At 37.4% G+C, this 16,780-nt stretch overlaps 1 protein-coding gene and 1 long non-coding RNA gene across 6 annotated transcripts; both read left to right on the plus strand.

The window, feature by feature from the left end:
• The first annotated feature begins 5,713 nt into the window (after positions 1–5,713).
• On the plus strand, positions 5,714–7,257 carry LOC137004289 (uncharacterized). Its single transcript, XR_010892115.1, has 4 exons — positions 5,714–5,813; positions 6,065–6,112; positions 6,378–6,722; positions 7,021–7,257. It is a non-coding gene; the product is annotated as an uncharacterized lncRNA (long non-coding RNA).
• Positions 7,258–9,667: 2,410 nt separating this feature from the next.
• usf1 (upstream transcription factor 1) lies at positions 9,668–16,713 on the plus strand. Of its 5 annotated transcripts, none has more exons than XM_067364475.1 (11): positions 9,668–10,126; positions 10,550–10,615; positions 10,733–10,782; positions 10,868–10,983; positions 11,366–11,479; positions 11,571–11,721; positions 11,878–11,965; positions 12,713–12,771; positions 12,863–12,957; positions 13,418–13,546; positions 14,820–16,713. In XM_067364475.1, exons 2-11 carry the CDS (start codon positions 10,608–10,610, stop codon positions 14,907–14,909), a joined length of 900 nt encoding a protein of 299 aa, XP_067220576.1. In that variant the 5' UTR covers positions 9,668–10,126; positions 10,550–10,607; the 3' UTR covers positions 14,910–16,713. The 5 variants fall into 5 exon arrangements, with proteins under 5 accessions (XP_067220576.1, XP_067220574.1, XP_067220578.1 ...); XM_067364473.1 differs by having other exon boundaries at positions 9,669–10,126; positions 10,868–11,013; positions 14,820–16,712; XM_067364477.1 differs by having other exon boundaries at positions 9,671–10,126; positions 11,878–11,932; positions 14,820–16,712.
• Positions 16,714–16,780: the final 67 nt, after the last annotated feature.

Here is a 16,780-nt window from a genome sequence, read left to right on the forward strand (position 1 = left end):
GAGAGAGGCTACCGGTCATTCTGTATTATAAATCAAACAGTGTTTCTTAACTGTTTACAAATTGCGCTGACAATGTCAGGAAAAGTTTACTCACAGTCCTTAATTTGCATTTTAAGCAATTTTCAGAAAAACAATTTTACAGCTTAAAGGGATAGTTCACCCAAAAATGGAAATTTTCTCATCATTCACTCACTCTTATGCCATCCCCGATGAATATGACTTTCTTTCTTCAGATAAACAAAAACAACCAGTCAGTCTCTGTGAGTCTATAATGCAATGGAATAAACACTGCTCAGTCGGTCCCAGTAGGACTTTTCTCACTTGAAATAGTTAACCCAGGGTCATTCTAAGTCCTGGGTTATCTTGCTTCACGTTTCACACTGCTCATAATTTACCCGGGGTTAACAATTATTTGTGGGTATTCATAAGCTGATGTTTCACATTGTACATGCCTAAACCCTGGGTTAGCATTCTCATTTGTCTTATTTGCAATGTCAGTGTCATTGATTGGATAAACGCAGCACGCGACCTGTTTACATAGCTCTGGCATTCCGCATCCTTGTTTTGCCGACTGTACTATCGAGTTTATATTGAACGGGCATTTCAGACTATCAAGGTAAGAATGAAACAATAGGTTACTGACGTAACCCCGGTTCTCTGAAACACTGAGTGGAGAGATCCACCTATGGGAAGGGCATCCGTACCTGACCTCTGCAGAACCATCCAATTGCACCAAGTCTGGCCAGACAGACAGAAGCGCACAGCCAATGCCAGGTAAGGCCCCACCCCCTCACCTGAGAGCATATAAGGCCTGCACGTGTCGCTATTCTCCAGTAAGTATATTCGCTTCTCGTGCGGCAAGCGGGGCAAAGCTGGTGGATATCTCCCCTCAATGTTTCAGAGAACCAGGGTTATAACAGTAACCTATTGTTCTCTTTCATCATCTCGTGTTTGAGATCTACCTATGGGAGAGACATGGACAGCTCCCCGACTGCCCATTACAACCACAGTGAGGTTCTGTAAGCCAGAGAAAGACTGACACATTCCATAATCATGCACCTGGCAACCCTGACACACACACAGAAAAATGGTCCATTTTATTGGGCAAAACCGGCTTTGGGGGAGCGAGCAACCTGCTGTAGACAGGATTAAGGTGCTTAGCGATAGAGGGCTCAATGGCAGGGGGATCACCCATGCCGAGAGCTGCCATATCCTTCACCTCAAGGGCTGTGAGACCGTGTTTAAGATCAAGCGACTCGCCCCAATTGTGTCTCATGTGCTTAGTGCACAGTGGGTGGATGAGAAAGAGTTGTGTCCTCGGGCCGAGAGGCGGTCCCAGCAGTTTCCCGTCGTAAATGTCCCTTTCCTGAGGCGAGTAGCCGCTCATTCACATACGTCCAGGAGGATGGACTGGGGTAAAACAGAAGGGGTGTTAGGGGAATGCTAGAGGGCGGGATGGCCTCAAGAATGCAAACGGGAGGTTACCCACGAAGATGTCCTCTTCGGGAAAAGCAGGACTGGTCGGCCCAGCTGGGAGATGTTGCATCCCGGGAGGTCCCCGATAGCATGTCATCATCACCGTGTCCCCCATCTGAGTCTGAAAGGCCAAGCTCGACGTATTGGGTTGTGGCAACTTTGAGACAGCGCCAAATGAGCTTTTTAGGCAACATGAGGCAATGGCTGCAGTTCTCCAAAACCTCTTCAGCGTGCTTGAGGCCCAAGCAGACCACACAGATGGGGTGCAGATCCTTAGTGGCGATCAGGGCAGGCCCGTGATGTGCAGCCTCTGGGAGAAGCAGGTTTAGAGAGCGACATACCAACGAAGAACTGAGTAAAATCCGTGGCAAGAGAAGAATGTGAAAATAACCACAGAGTTTGGCTGCTCAGAATGCAAAAACAGCTTATTCTGGGCTGAATAAAAGACGTCAGGTGGAGGCTGATCTTGATGATATGTCCTCCTGAAGACACAAAAAGTGAGCAGTGATAAATCCAACCCGAGCTAGTGCAGAGATTGCAAGAAGCGAATGTGAACTGCCTCTCAGGTAAGGGGGTGGGCCTTACCTAGCATTGGTTGTGCACTTCTGTCTGTCTAGCCAGACTTGATGCAACTGTATGCTTCTGCAGAGGTCAGGTATGGATGCCCTTCCCATAGGTGGATCTCAAGATGAACACAAGATGATGAAAGTGAACGGTCTCTTCTTCACTCAAATTGTCGCGTTTTCTGTCAGCATTTGACATTTCTCCTCACAAATGCTGAATTTACCGTTTATGTACAATGCACTGCGTTTGCATAAAACGCAGTTCATTGAAACACACTCAAAACCTTGACTTCTCCAAGTACGGCTCGCTGTAGTCTAGTGTAGCCAGACCTTCAGACTGATGTCAGAAGGTCTGGACTCTATCTCAGCTTTCATTGGCCAAGGACCGCCCAAGAGGACGTTTGACTGACATGTAACGCAACCAATCACAGTTCATTTTGTTCCGCGTCATGTTTAGGGGCGTGAAAAAAGTCGATGTCCCTACAATAACAGACCGACGTGCATCTAATAAATTATTAATTCAAGAACGTTTGCATTTCGTTGATCCTGGTAAGCGTTCATTCTCACAGTTGTAAACATGACGGTGTTCTTCTTCCACAAGGGGGTTTGGCATCACAGCATTCATTTCCAGGTGGACCGTTAAAGAACGTGACACACGCATCTTCCGGACATCCTGTAGAATTCAACCAACCAGGTGACGACTTTGAAACTCCTAAAGTATTTCCAGTTAAATGTGCCATATGCATCAGACGTTCAGGCAACGGTCAGTGGATGTGATGTCTGAGGCTGAGACTAGCATCCCGTGACATGATACATCTATTCTATGGTGACTCCCCACCCCGTGTCGCCCTGGAAACCCCTATTTGTAGGTTTCCGATTTAGTTTTTCAGTGTAATGGTATGCTTTGAGTGTTTCAGGTAGGTTTTAGGTGTGTTTCAGGCATAAGGGTAGGTTTTGAGTGTGTTTCAGGTAGTTTTAGGTGTGTTTCAGGTGTAAAGGTAGGTTTTAGGTGGCTTTCAGTGTAATCTGTCAAAAAAAACAAATATAATAAGTAAATGATAAAGAATTGGGTGTGGGTTGAGTCTTCTCGATATTTAAAGTTAATATGGATAAGTGCGAATTTCAACCACAAACCAGAAATCCAGCTAATTTCCAGCTAATGCAGCTAATTTCATTTGTAAAGGTTACAGTGACGGGTAGGTTTAGGGATCAGTGTTTGGTGTAGTATAATTATACCAGGGGCGATTCCTCCGAGGAGGCAAGGGAGGCAGTGCCTCCTCAAAAAAACTGGATGAGAAAATAATCGATAATACAAAGATAAAACAATGCAAATATTACCAAAATTGATATTAAAAAGTGCGAAAGTCACTAATTTTTCTAAAGAAAAACTGTCCAACAACGACACCTGCAGGTGAAGTTACAGCGGGGAGTCCGCTTGATGACTGCTGAAAATAAATCGACTATTAAAAAGAAAAGCTGAACATTAGTTCACAAATAAAAATAAAAAAATGCGTAAAAACACTAACTTGACGTTGTAATTACCCTTTTTATGAAATGACAAAATGAATCTGCAGAGGTGAGATGGTAGTACAGCGGTCATGTGGTACAAGTCGTAATTACGAGATCTATGTGGTGTCAAGAGAAATGGAGTGTTCTCTTCCAAACAATTTGATAAAGATTTTAAAAGATATAATAAAAAGCAGAAAATTGTTGAACTTGGAAAATCTCTGGGGTCTATGAAGTTTTCAAAAACACATGCTGTGGGCTCGAGTGTAGTGTATACCACATCCTGTAAAGATGACGAATGTTGCATTATGTGTGTAGGTGAACATGGGTTCTGGGGGATAGAAGCATTGTTGTGTGTAACTGAAAAAATTAGGAGACAGTTAGGAAATAAATGTCTAGCAAGGTAGAAATCTGACTAAAAATGTATAATAAAAAATTGTGTGTATTGCTTAAGCCATTGATGCAAATAGGAAATGAATTGACGCAAGTAAGATCAAAGATCTCAGAAGATCAAAGAAGATACCTGATTTTCTTAAAGAGAACATATACTGAGGAGAGAAGAGGGTAAGCTTGTAAAAATGTAATTATCTGGCCCATGGAACTTCCAGCTTAGCTGGCATAAAGTGGTGTATTTAGCTTTTGCCGTTGCAAGAAATAATAAAATGAGAATGAGGACTGCCCTCAAACTCTGATAGTACTGTCTCAGTCTGTTTATTGTTGTATCAGAAGTGACTGTCTAAAAAAAGATAGATTTTTATAAAGATATCCCGACGGACTTTACAAAGTCAGTCAAGGTTGCCAACCAGTCGCAACAGAGTGGGCCGTGGGAGTGCATTAGCAGGCATAGCTGTCCTCTGAGGGCGAAGAGCCAGATGTGCACTGAACGGAAGGCTAACCCACACCAGCCAGGTAGGCTTGGTTGATATCAGAACCGTAGGCCTAGGAGGTACGGTAGTGATCAGAAGTAGACTCTGAGATAATATAATCTAAGAAAAAAAATATTATATGCCTACCTGACTCCTCCTGAATCTATAAAGGTAAACCTTTTACAGGAGTTGAGTATGAATAGAGGAAGTGGCTCATGACCAAGATAGTGTTACGAGGTTGCGGTAGAAACCACCCAGGGGGTGACGCGGCACAGTGGATGAATGCTTTTTACAAGTGGGAATCTAGTAATTATGATATTTACAACATAGCGTGAATGTACCATAAGGCCATGTTAATATCACATGACCAGCCATGTCCTGCATTTTGATAGAACTACAAAATCTTTGAACTGTAGCAACTCTCATAAAATCTGGAAAAGAAACAAAAAGAAAATCTTGGCAATTAAGTGAGAAAACCAGTTTTTTGAGCGCCAAACAAGCTTATCTCTCCCTTTACTCAGGAGCTTCGCTCCACACCTCCTGAATCTACAGTGCCATTGCAAAATAAACAGTTCGCCAGAGTTTTGAACATGCAATCTGGTGATTGATTGTGTACCATGTACTGTGAAATAATGGTAAAAAAAACACGCTATTTGATGTCCTAGTCCTAGTGCAATCCTGCAATTACTAACCTAGAAAGTATTTGAGTTATTTAGTCTGAAAACTGGTCTGAAGCCGGAAAACTGCAGTGGCAACTGAAATGTGCATTTGTGAATAATTACTTATTCTACTTAAGCATCCAAATAGGGCAAACAAGATGCAAGATACAATCTACACATCTGGAAGCTGTGAAAACAGCTCTTGTGGTATTTTGAGATTCATTTTTCTAATGGTGCATCACATTTATAATGCAGGATGTTTTAGCACATGTGAAAGAGGCACGCTGATGGACTGTGAAAGCCGCAGTTCTTTTATGAAGACAGGATGTGGATCCCTTTTATTTTTTATTATTATTTTTTTTTTTTATTATTATTTAAAAAGTAAAGGGATATATTGTATTGTGCTATGGTAATAATAATAAGAACCATCAGAAAGATTGGGGTGTATTTATAATTGTTATATTATATTATAATATATGTTTATTCTTTTTTTCTACTACTACCCTTTCTGAGTAATAGTTTCCTTGTAACATAAGTAATCGACTGCATCTGGAAATGCATTCCACGCCCAGCACACACACAAATGAATGCTATAAAGCCCTATGAAATCACATTACTATCGATTTCTCTCATTTGAACCCTGCTCACAACGTTGTTGTTAATGTTTCTCTCAATCTCAAATAGCTGATATACAAGGATTATTCACCCAAAACACAAATATATTCAAGCAACAATGTCCAAAGGTAAGAGTTTAAGAATTGTTTCTGTTATGAATCTTATAATCTTCAACCTGTTGAACTTTTTATTGAAAATTGTGAACAGATAAAGGTAACTAAAAATGAAAATAGCTCAATTTTATAGATATCAGTTTCCTGTGTTTGTCAATGGGTGACTTTGATGTTTTTATCTTTATTGTTAAGTTTTAGCTGTGTGTTATTTATGACTTTGAAGACAAAATAATAAATATTAGAAATGTTTGCTTTTATTGTCACAGAGAGCCATTTGAATATTGAAATGATCATCGCTGTCCTCCTGTTCTCGGGTAAGAATCACAGAGAAGCCCCCTAAAAATCCCAGACTGCAAACGTATCAGTAACAGTTGAATTTTAAAAATGTTCACATCAGTATTAAACATCAAGGGTGAATAAAAAATAAATAAATAAATAAATAAATAATAAATTTCTGGATGATTTTACCAAACACTTTCAAGGAATTATAACATATTATTTTGCTATCTGGAGAGCACAATTTACTTCACTGCACATTTAAATTTACTTATATATAATACTGTTTATTTTCTTTCTCAGTTGTCTATTCTCAAAAGAAAACAGATTTTGGAACACTCACAGCATGTGTCAACAAAAACCAAAGCCTAACGGTTGATTGTTTTTACCCATCTTGTGACTCCACACCCTTTGAGTGCAACGTTTATGATGTTGAGGGAAACACAAGAAAGCTAATTGGCAGCTCAGAATGGGAAAAAGTACAGAGCGATGTTTCATACTTAGATGCTACGTCTGGAGTATGCCGACTCATTATCAAAAATCATGCCAAGATTTACCTTAACAAGACCAAGATTTATGCATGCCATCTGTCACGAAGAACAAGTGAAGAAGAGAAGACACTCACTGTGCAATACAACAAAAGAAAAGGTTAGTGTCAGTTCAAATCTCAAATACATGATTTGATCACAATGAAATTGACCGGAAAATAATGATAAATATGTTATAAAAATATGTGAAAGATACAGCTGACCTTATTATTCATTTCACTAAAAGAGAGAATGAGGTTAGGGGAAACACCAAATTCGGAAACATGGGCATTCTGTGACAAATGCATGCCAATTTAGGTGATGAAATGTGATGCAACTATGAATGTGCTATTTTTGTTGTTTTAATCAGTGCATTATCCAACACCTTTTAACAGATTACGCCTTCTTTTTACTTCCAGAGCGACCAAAGGCCTGTCCCTCAGGTGGATCACTCCTACAAGTCACAAGATTGCTGTGGTCAATAGCATTTCTTTTCTTCCAAGAAACTAACTTGTAAAACAACACTTTTCATGCTCTTCCTATGTCCAACAGTGTATGCATGCAATGAACATTAATGTTAAAATGTCACCACATCTCAAGATATGTAACATTTTATGTTTATTACTACAGTATACATATATGTGTGTGTGTGTATGTGTGTGTGTGTGTATATATATATATATATATATATATATATATATATATATATATATATATATATATATAGCTTATTTTGAAAACAGAGATGTGAAATCGGACACTTTCTGCTTCCTGTAGTGACACTCATGCTGTGTTTGCATACATTATCACAGCTGAAGGGAAATAAATGCAATACTTGTCAAATACACAGATGTTTAGAGACATTTTCAATCATGATGCCACTATATATATATACACTCTAAAAAATTCTGGGTTGTTTCAACCCAAATTTGGGTCAAATATGGACAAACCCAACCGTTGGGTTAAAAAATGCATTTAAAAATGTAACCCAATGGTTGGGTTTGTCAATTTTTGACCCAAACTTGGGTTGAAACAACCCAGCATTTTTTAGAGTGTATATATATAGTGGCATCATGAGTGAAAATGTCTCTAAACATCTGTGTATTTGACAAGTATTGCATTTATTTCCCTTCAGCTGTGATAATGTATGCAAACACAGCATGAGTGTCACTACAGGAAGCAGAAAGTGTCCGATTTCACATCTCTGTTTTCAAAATAAGCTCTGTGTTTAACAAAGGGTCATGACACTTTCATGTTTTGTCTATCAAAATAATCTTTACAAGTTAACACAACATTTATCGATTTTGAAGCCTAAATAAAGTTGTCAGATATAAAAAGCTAACAGTAGGCTATAAACGGACTACAGCACACCATGGTCGCGGATTAATGTCACCACAACCAAGCTTCCTCACACTTTATTTAAAAAACAACTTTTAAAAACATGCTTGCTGATTATGATCTGCACTGTGTTTGAATACTTATCCACTTTTTCATGAGAAACGCTGTTCAAATGTCCTGTTTGTCATGATGACGTCTAAAGTCCCCGCCAAAAGGAGGTAGTCCCTTTTAGCAACTTGTTAGCAACTGCCGTTTTAATAACGATTTTAAAAAAATCACAAGCGGGTTATGGCTAATGTGTTTTATATCATAGATCAAAATGTGAAAATATTTAGAGGCTTTGTTAACCACAGACCTTATTTCAGGCTATTTAGCAAAAACCCATAGACTTTAGGAAGTCCTAAAATGCTAACTTGCTTCCGGGTTTTGCCTACAAAAACACGTCATCCCTGAGGTAGCCTATACTCTATTTTGAAGAATGTCAGTGACCAAACAGTTGATGGGACCCCATAGTATTTTTATACTATGGAAGTCAGTGGGGTCCATCAACATATTTTTCAAAATAACTTCTCTTGTGTTCAGCAGAAGAAAGAAATTAATTGCAGATTGAATGAAAATGGCACACAACAAAACATAATCTGCTCACAAGTGATATTTACAATTGACTGCTTGTTTCACTCTTTGTTTAGGTTGTTATCATACTTTTAAACATATAATAATTAATATTTTTTATGATCAATATTTTTATGTGTGGTCATACTGTAAGACTGAAAGTAAAATACTAAAACTAATCATAAACGGCTTAAGGCACACGTGTAGATGGCACATGAAAAAAAAATATTCCACATAATTTTTTGGTTAATTTGGGAACATTTTATTGATAAAAAAAAAAAATTGCCCCCAACCCCAAAATATTTTTGTGCGACAATGGTACAGAGAGAAAATTATCATCAAAATCAATTAAAAAAATAAATAAAAAATCAAGAAATCATTAAGTAAAAAGGGAAAAACACTTGAAAGACATTGATATATAAAATTTGATACATGCATAGGTCTGTATCATGTAGTGTGCTATGCCATATAATGTACTTCATGTAATAAGATTTCACTCCGTATGAAACTTCAAAAAGCAGTTCTTCTCTGCTGTGAAATAGTGGTGTATGTTACAATTTGTGCACATCACTTTGGGTGTTCCTGCACACCCAGGAACCCTGCATCTTCCCTTCTTATAACACATTATGGCCAATGTGAGGTATTGTCCAAAACATCCTCGAAAAGTACCCTTTATCGCACAACGTTGCCCTGAGGTAACAAAAAGAGAAACTGAATTTCTTAACATGCAACATAAAAAAAAAAAACCTTCATAAAACCTGACAAAAGGCTTCTCTACACCTTACACACATATTTTTTTATGTACAGTTCATGTCGTTTTAAATAAGATTACTAAAGCAAATAATCTTGCCTTCTCACACCATGTGCTCCTGTGACCATTTAAATGGTGCTTGATAGTGACTCCCACACCTTACTGAACTGTTCTTTGGTACTTTCTCGACCTTTCTAATTGGTTGTAATCATTTAAAGAAAAAATTACTAAACATTGCCGTTGCCTGAAGGCAGCGTTGTGCTGTAGAGGGTTAATATAAGCAGTAACAACAACAATATGTCTTCTTGATAATGATTTCGAGACGCTGGCACAGCTCAGTGGTTACTTCTGAGAACATTTCTAATGGTCGTGCATCCCAGCAATGGGATCGAACCCCGGGCGCCATCCAGCGTTTTTATTTTCCTCCAGACAAACTCTTGACAACATTCAAGTAAATTGTGTTAGGTAAACTCTACATCTGTTCAGTACTGGCATAGCTCTGCGTAATATGTCGTATTCTAGCTCTCGAACCACGGGCGACGTCTAGTGTTTAACTTATATCACAGCTACAGACTTGACCAACCAACACAAAACGGCTCTCTCTGTTTGTTATTTCACTTACAATTAAACAATTCAAACCGATACACGTTAACTACGTGCTCAAGTGAAGACCAGGTTTACTGAATTCGATTACAGAAAATGTTTCAGTCGGTCCATACTAATGTGACAGATAGTCCTGTTGGAGCCGATTATGTGCGCATGCGCACAACCCGAACCGCCCGGTTACTCCTCTTGTAAACAAGACGACACGAGAACAGTAAACGGTGAGATGTGAATTAAACCCCATGATTCTTTTTCTTATTTCAACACCAATTTTATAAAAGCTATATGTAGATGCAAATTATTTATTCGCTTACGTGGCTAATTTAAAACATGTTTGGTTATTTGTCTAAGCTTGCAGATAGCGCTGGAAGGAGCTAGCTAGCTATCCTTTCTTAGCTGTCTATCATCTCCATTGATATGGCTTATAAATTCCCTTATATGTAGATTTTTGTTAGCCTGTTGCCTGTTTTATTATAATAATTATTTTTAGAAAATATTTACCGTGTAATACTCAACCAGAGTACTAATGTAAGGAGTGACTCCTGTTGGCCAGTTCTGTTAATAACGGGTATTATCTGTGTATATATCAAGTAGTTTGATGCTAACGTTCACGTTGTTGGTTTTCTCTATTGGATCCATTACAGATTTGGTCAGGCAACAGGGAGCAAAGACACATTTTTCCTTGTTACATACTGACTGGATATGAAAGGGTTAGTAGCAAGTATCACTGTCACTGATCATAAATGATCAGAATATTTGCACTATAAAATATAAACTATAATGGCACTCTTTTAACTACACTATGGTCTAAAATATTGTGTTTTCAGACAACAGAAAAGTTCTGAACCTGATGTCAATGTCCCAGTCATTGAAGAAGGTATTATCAGATTAAGCATGATGCAGTAATGTTAGTTTTTAAAAAAATATATTGTGAGAAATTGATGTGTGTGTGTTTCTCTCAGGGGCAGTTGCTACTGCAGAGGACCCGTCGGCAATCACAACTATTCAGTCTGCTTCTACGTTTTCCTCGGAGCAGCCCATTAAATACCTCTTCAAGACAGAGGGAGCTGGGGGGCAGGTAGGGGAGCTGTACCCTCCCTCAGGGCAGGTAGGAGATGGGGAGGAAGGGTTATATTCAAACCTGAGTAAGAATTTAGGCATAGTTTACACCTGGTAGTGACATTCATCTCGGCCGTCTGATCACAAGTGGTCATCAAGACTGTGGCCCCAAACATGACTTTTGGAGAGCAATTTTACAAATTTACTTAGTGCTGCTGTCCATCCCAGACAGATGTTAATACCAGGTTTAAATCGACCTAAATTGTTCCATAGTGTTCTTTCTGATGCACGATTCAGAAAGATGTTGCAGTGATCTCTCTTTTTTCACTTTAGGTAGTAGACAAGTGTATTTCTGAAAGATTATATTGTATAACATAATTTACCATCTTAATTTTCTTCAGGTTACATATCGCGTAATCCAGGTCGCAGATGGACAGCTGGAAGCTCAAACTGACGGCGCAACAGCTGTTAGTGTAGTGACTGGGTTTCCGGCTACAACGCAGCCTGTTACACAGGTGGAAAAGAACTTATTATTTGACCTGAAAGAGATAATTGAAATAAATCTGATCACAACTAATTTCAGTATTATTTAAATATGTTTTTCAGGCTGTTTTCTCTCAGTCAGAAGGCTTAGATGGAGATGGCACAGAAACCCATTATACATATTACCCTGCTACTATCTCAGACGCTGCAGCAGGCACAATGGTGACCGGTGTTCAGGCCTCAGATGCTCTGCTTAGTCAGAGTGCTCCTGCAGGTATTATCAAACCCTTTTCAGCATAAATGATGACTTCCAATTTGTCTTATCTGCATGAATACACAACAGTGCAGTTCTGTTGCAAAGCCGCCTGGATTTTTTAAAATTTATTTGTTTTTGTTTGATTTTTTTTTTATTTTTTTGCTCCTGCTTTAGGTCAGTTGTATGTTATGATGTCCCCGCAGGAGGTCCTTACTGGAGCCAACCAGAGGTCTATTGCACCTCGTACACAACCTTACAATGCGTAATGTTGCCTTTTCCAGCCTCTTAAAAGCACTCAGTCGTTTAATACATTTCTACATTTCAGTTAATGCTGTTTTGCAATCTTTATTTTGCATTACATGTTTTTAGTGACCACAAACAATCATAAAAACTTAATTCGCCCTTAAATCAGAGCAGAAAGTCTTAAATTCATAAAGTCATGGCATTAAATGTTGCATGCATTGTAAAAAATTAATGGGTCTCATTCACTAATAATTGCATGGTTAGTACACAGATTTCACACACACAGTTTTGCGTACACAAGTATAGTGAATGAGACCCAGTATCTTCCTCAGTATTTTTTGTCCTGTTTTGCAATACAAATATCTAAACATCTTTAAATCAAAATACATTTACTTGAGATCCAAATGTAAAATGAAGTCTTGAAAATTAGCAGTGAGTAATGGAAACTTCCCTTTGAATTAAGTTGATTTTTCTGAGCCTATTGGCAGATCATAAACTCTTCATTTCGATCAATTTCACAGAAAACTAGACTTCATATTTTATGTAATGTAATTTTATGTATCTCAAGTAAATGTGTATCAACATTGTTTGTACAATAAATTAAAAAGTAATGAATATCTGTTGTATTTCCAAACATTGAAGTGTTGCTAATACAACTCATTGTGTTTCTCCCTATACATTTACATTTTGAACTCATGGATTAGCATATGGTCCCAAAGAAAAAAAACAAACAAACAGTTGTAACACACTTTTTCAATATTTGCAGTAAGTCAGAGGGGCCAAGAACTTCAAGAGATGAGAAAAGGCGAGCTCAGCACAATGAAGGTAAAGGTTTTCAACTGAAAAATTATTAAAAATTACATGCAGTTAGTTGTGTAAGATATTAGCAAGTGATTATTTTCAAATCGCTTTACAGTTGAGCGAAGACGTAGAGACAAAATTAACAACTGGATTGTTCAGCTCTCAAAAACAATTCCAGACTGCACCATGGATTCCACTAAAACTGGACAGGTATGTGTTAGTTTTGTGAATATAATTTTAGCAGCAGGATCTGCTGGATAGGCTTTATGCTGAACGTCACATGAACAAATAGGAAAACCGGTCTCATTGCATCCATTTGTCAGAGAAGGTGTTTCTGGAAATATGAACTGATGGCGAATTCTATGGACTTTTAAGGTAATTAGCTAACCTAGCCAGTTCTTTTTATTGTTGTCGTTTTATTTGATTTAAATATCTAGATGTTTGTGAGAAGATGCAAAATAAAAAACTTTTAAATATCAGTCTGCATGTGCAATGGACATTTGGACCGTTGCTCGCTCCCGTGAAGGTATCTTGAGTAAAACAGCTCTTTATTTATCAAAGCACATACAAAAGACCTGAACTGGAAGCGATGCAACCTGTTCTACAGAATATGGAAATTTGTTGCGCATAACCCACATTATATCTGACTTTGCTGTTGTGTGCGTTACAGAGTAAGGGTGGGATTCTATCAAAGGCCTGCGATTATATTCAAGAGCTGCGACAAAGTAATAGCCGGTTAGGAGATGAAATGAACAGCATTGAGAGGCTGAGGATGGATAACCAGCTGTTACGGCAAGAGGTATTTTACTGGTTTGCAGTTGCAACAATAAGAGCTTTTTATATAAGAGATTTTTAATCTAGATTAAATTAAAGGGTTAGTTCACCCAAAAATGAAAATTCTGTAATTTATTACTTACCCTCATGTCGTTCCGCACCCGTAAGACCTTCGTTAATCATCAGAACACAAATTAAGATATTTTTGTTGAAATCCGATAGCTCCGTGAGGCCTTCAAAGGGAGCAATGACATTTCCTCTCTCAAGATCCATAAAGGTACTAAAAACACATCTAAATCAGTTCATGTAAGTACAGTGGTTCAATATTAATATTTTAAAGCGACGAGAATATTTTTGGTGTGCCAAAAAAAAACTAAATAACTACTTTATATAGTGATGGCTTCAGGAAGCTTCGGAGCGTTATGAATCTTTTGTGTCGAATCAGCGGTTCGGAGCGCCAAAGTCACGTGATTTCAGCAGTCTGTCGGTTTGACGCACGATCCGAATCATGATTCGATATGCTGATTCATAATGCTCCGATGCTTCCTGAAGCAGTGTTTTGAAATCGGCCATCACTAAGTAAGTTGTTATTTTGTTTTTTTGGCGCACCAAAAATATTCTTGTCGCTTTATAATATTAATATTGAACCACTGTACTCACATGAACTGATTTAAATGTGTTTTTAGTACATTAATGGATCTTTTTAAGAGGAAATGTCATTGATGGCTATGGAGGCCTCAATTTGTATTCCGAAGATTAACAAAGATCTTACGGGTGTGGAACGGCATGAGGATGAGTAATTAATGATAGAATTTTGATTTTTGGGTGGACTAACCCTTTAATATAATAATTCAGGTTTATCTAATAATTAAGTTGCACTTCAATCATAATTTTGATCCTCGTTTTAATTATACAGTGAACCTGAATTAATTTCAAAACAAATTAAATCTCAAAATGTCGGATGAGAATTGAACTGAGCTCTATGATGACATCACTGATTTCTACAGAGATGATTTATAGCTGAATTGAACTTTATACAGTTGCTGAACTGAATAAACACTGATTGTCTGATATCAGCTGAATAATGAGAGTATTTTCTTTTTCAGAGCTGCTTAACAGCTGTATTGAATTCTTTCTGCATCATTAATCAATATTTTCCTGTTTATCATTGTAAAGCTGCTTTGAATCAATATACAGTAAATAAAGGTTTTCCTATCTGTCTTTATTGCTTTCTTTATTTCTCTCTTTTGTATTGTTCACATTGACAGTTGTATTTTGTCATGTTGTTTTTTTTAAAGGTGGAAGATTGGAAATCTAAGAATCAGATTTTGAGGAACCAACTCCGACAGCACGGCATAGTTGCAGCAGCAAGTGCAGATTCCCAGTGAAGAATTCAAAGGATGTTGGAGTTTTGGAAAATAGAACAAAAACATTCGGTGCTGGAGATGTACATTTCTGCAGTTTGTTTTTAACAACCTTGAACAATGCATAATGCAGGACTTACATGATGCAGTATTGAACATACTGGTGATCAGTGGCGTGCCAAGGTCTGTGCACACCACTGTTGGTGATGATTCCCCATCAGGATCTTGCCTTATGTACATATTTTATTTTTTTTATTTTTTGCCCTCCATACTTTAATGTAATTTAGCATTCATTTTTTATGTACCAGGACAGGTCAGGAGAATTTGTTCATTTTTTACTTTTACTACTAAATTAGTGGAAATAATACATGTCAAATATTTGTGTTATGAATGCATTTTTCATATATGTCATACTTTTCAGAAGGTTTTTCAATTTAATTTGTTCAAATAATGAGCATGTAAAATAACTGCCTATTAATTGACAATTCACAACATGGTATAGTATCATAGTAGATTTCACTATTCAGAGTACTAAATAACCAAAATTATTCAGAGTACTGAAATAAATGGACAAATTTCCCCTACACCATTCTTGTAGATTCTGGTTTATATGTATGTTGCTATGTTGTCTTAAGCCTTTTCATTTTTCAAATATTTAATATTTAACAGAAATAGACTCTTGAGATATTATTGTCTATTTTTGTTAAATACCAAATATTTGGTGAAAGGGCTAACGACTTAAAAGCAAGGGTCATGCTGACCTTCAGGCCTTAAAGAACCTGCTTTTAGCGTTATTAGACCTTCCTCTGACCATGGACAGTATGGCAAGCCATTTTAACATTTATTTCTTAAAAAAACAAAACAAGATCTGTGTTTCAAGTGCTGTTTTTAAAATTAATGCTAAGTAATCCAATAGTGACTAATATCTTTGTCTATTTTACTTGTAACTATTAGATACTTGTACATAGTCTCTTGGTACCAGTATTTATTTCCAGAGGTGACTAGTGTATTTACTAATTATGTGCTAGTACAGTGGTTCCCAATCCTAGTACTGGAGTACCCCCAACACTGCACATTTTTGATGTCCTATATGAGGAGTTGGAGCAGGGGTTGCAAACTCAGCTTCTGGAGGGCCACAGTTCTGCAGAATTTAGTTCCCAACCCTGCTCCAACACACCTACCTGTAGTTTTCAAATAATCTTGAAGGACTTGATTAGCTGGATTAGGTGCATTTAATTATCGTCGAAGCTATACTCTGCATGTCTGAACAAATGCTGCGTCCCAATTGACCAATTATACTATGCCCTAAAAGTATGTACTGTTTTTGTGAACAAAAAGTGCATATTTTTGTGTGTAGTAGAATAGTCGGCAAGCTTTGGGAAATACTAGCTTGTTATAATTTCATCTTTAACACAACGTTCTGTCAGTTATGTGCATCTTGGCACTGTTTTAACTGCCTTATCAATAATTTGGTCAAAGTTAAAATCCTCCACATTCAATTTAACTTAATTTAATGTCCTACCATATCAGAGAGAAATGTATTATCGTGTTCATCTGCCATGCAGTCACGAGTCTTTCATGCGGAGAACTCCTAATAGGTTTGCATAATGATGCATTTAAAAGTTAATGACCAAACATATCTTTAAAAGTTCACAAGGTTGTTGCAGATTAAATATAACGTGGATAACATTGAATAAATATTTTTTATTTAGGTTAAATGCTAATTACTAATCACTGAAACCCCCTAACCATCAATCTCACACATCCGCTGTGTTTGTAGTTTTTTTTTTTTTTTTAACACTTTTTATTTGTGTTTGTAGTTTTTATTCGAATCCTCGTCCAACGCACAATGGGTTTTGGTCAATATTACTCATGAATCTGCACTTTGAATTCTA

Source organism: Chanodichthys erythropterus, chromosome 17 (genome assembly GCF_024489055.1).
Source record: "Chanodichthys erythropterus isolate Z2021 chromosome 17, ASM2448905v1, whole genome shotgun sequence".
Taxonomy (NCBI): domain Eukaryota; kingdom Metazoa; phylum Chordata; class Actinopteri; order Cypriniformes; family Xenocyprididae; genus Chanodichthys; species Chanodichthys erythropterus.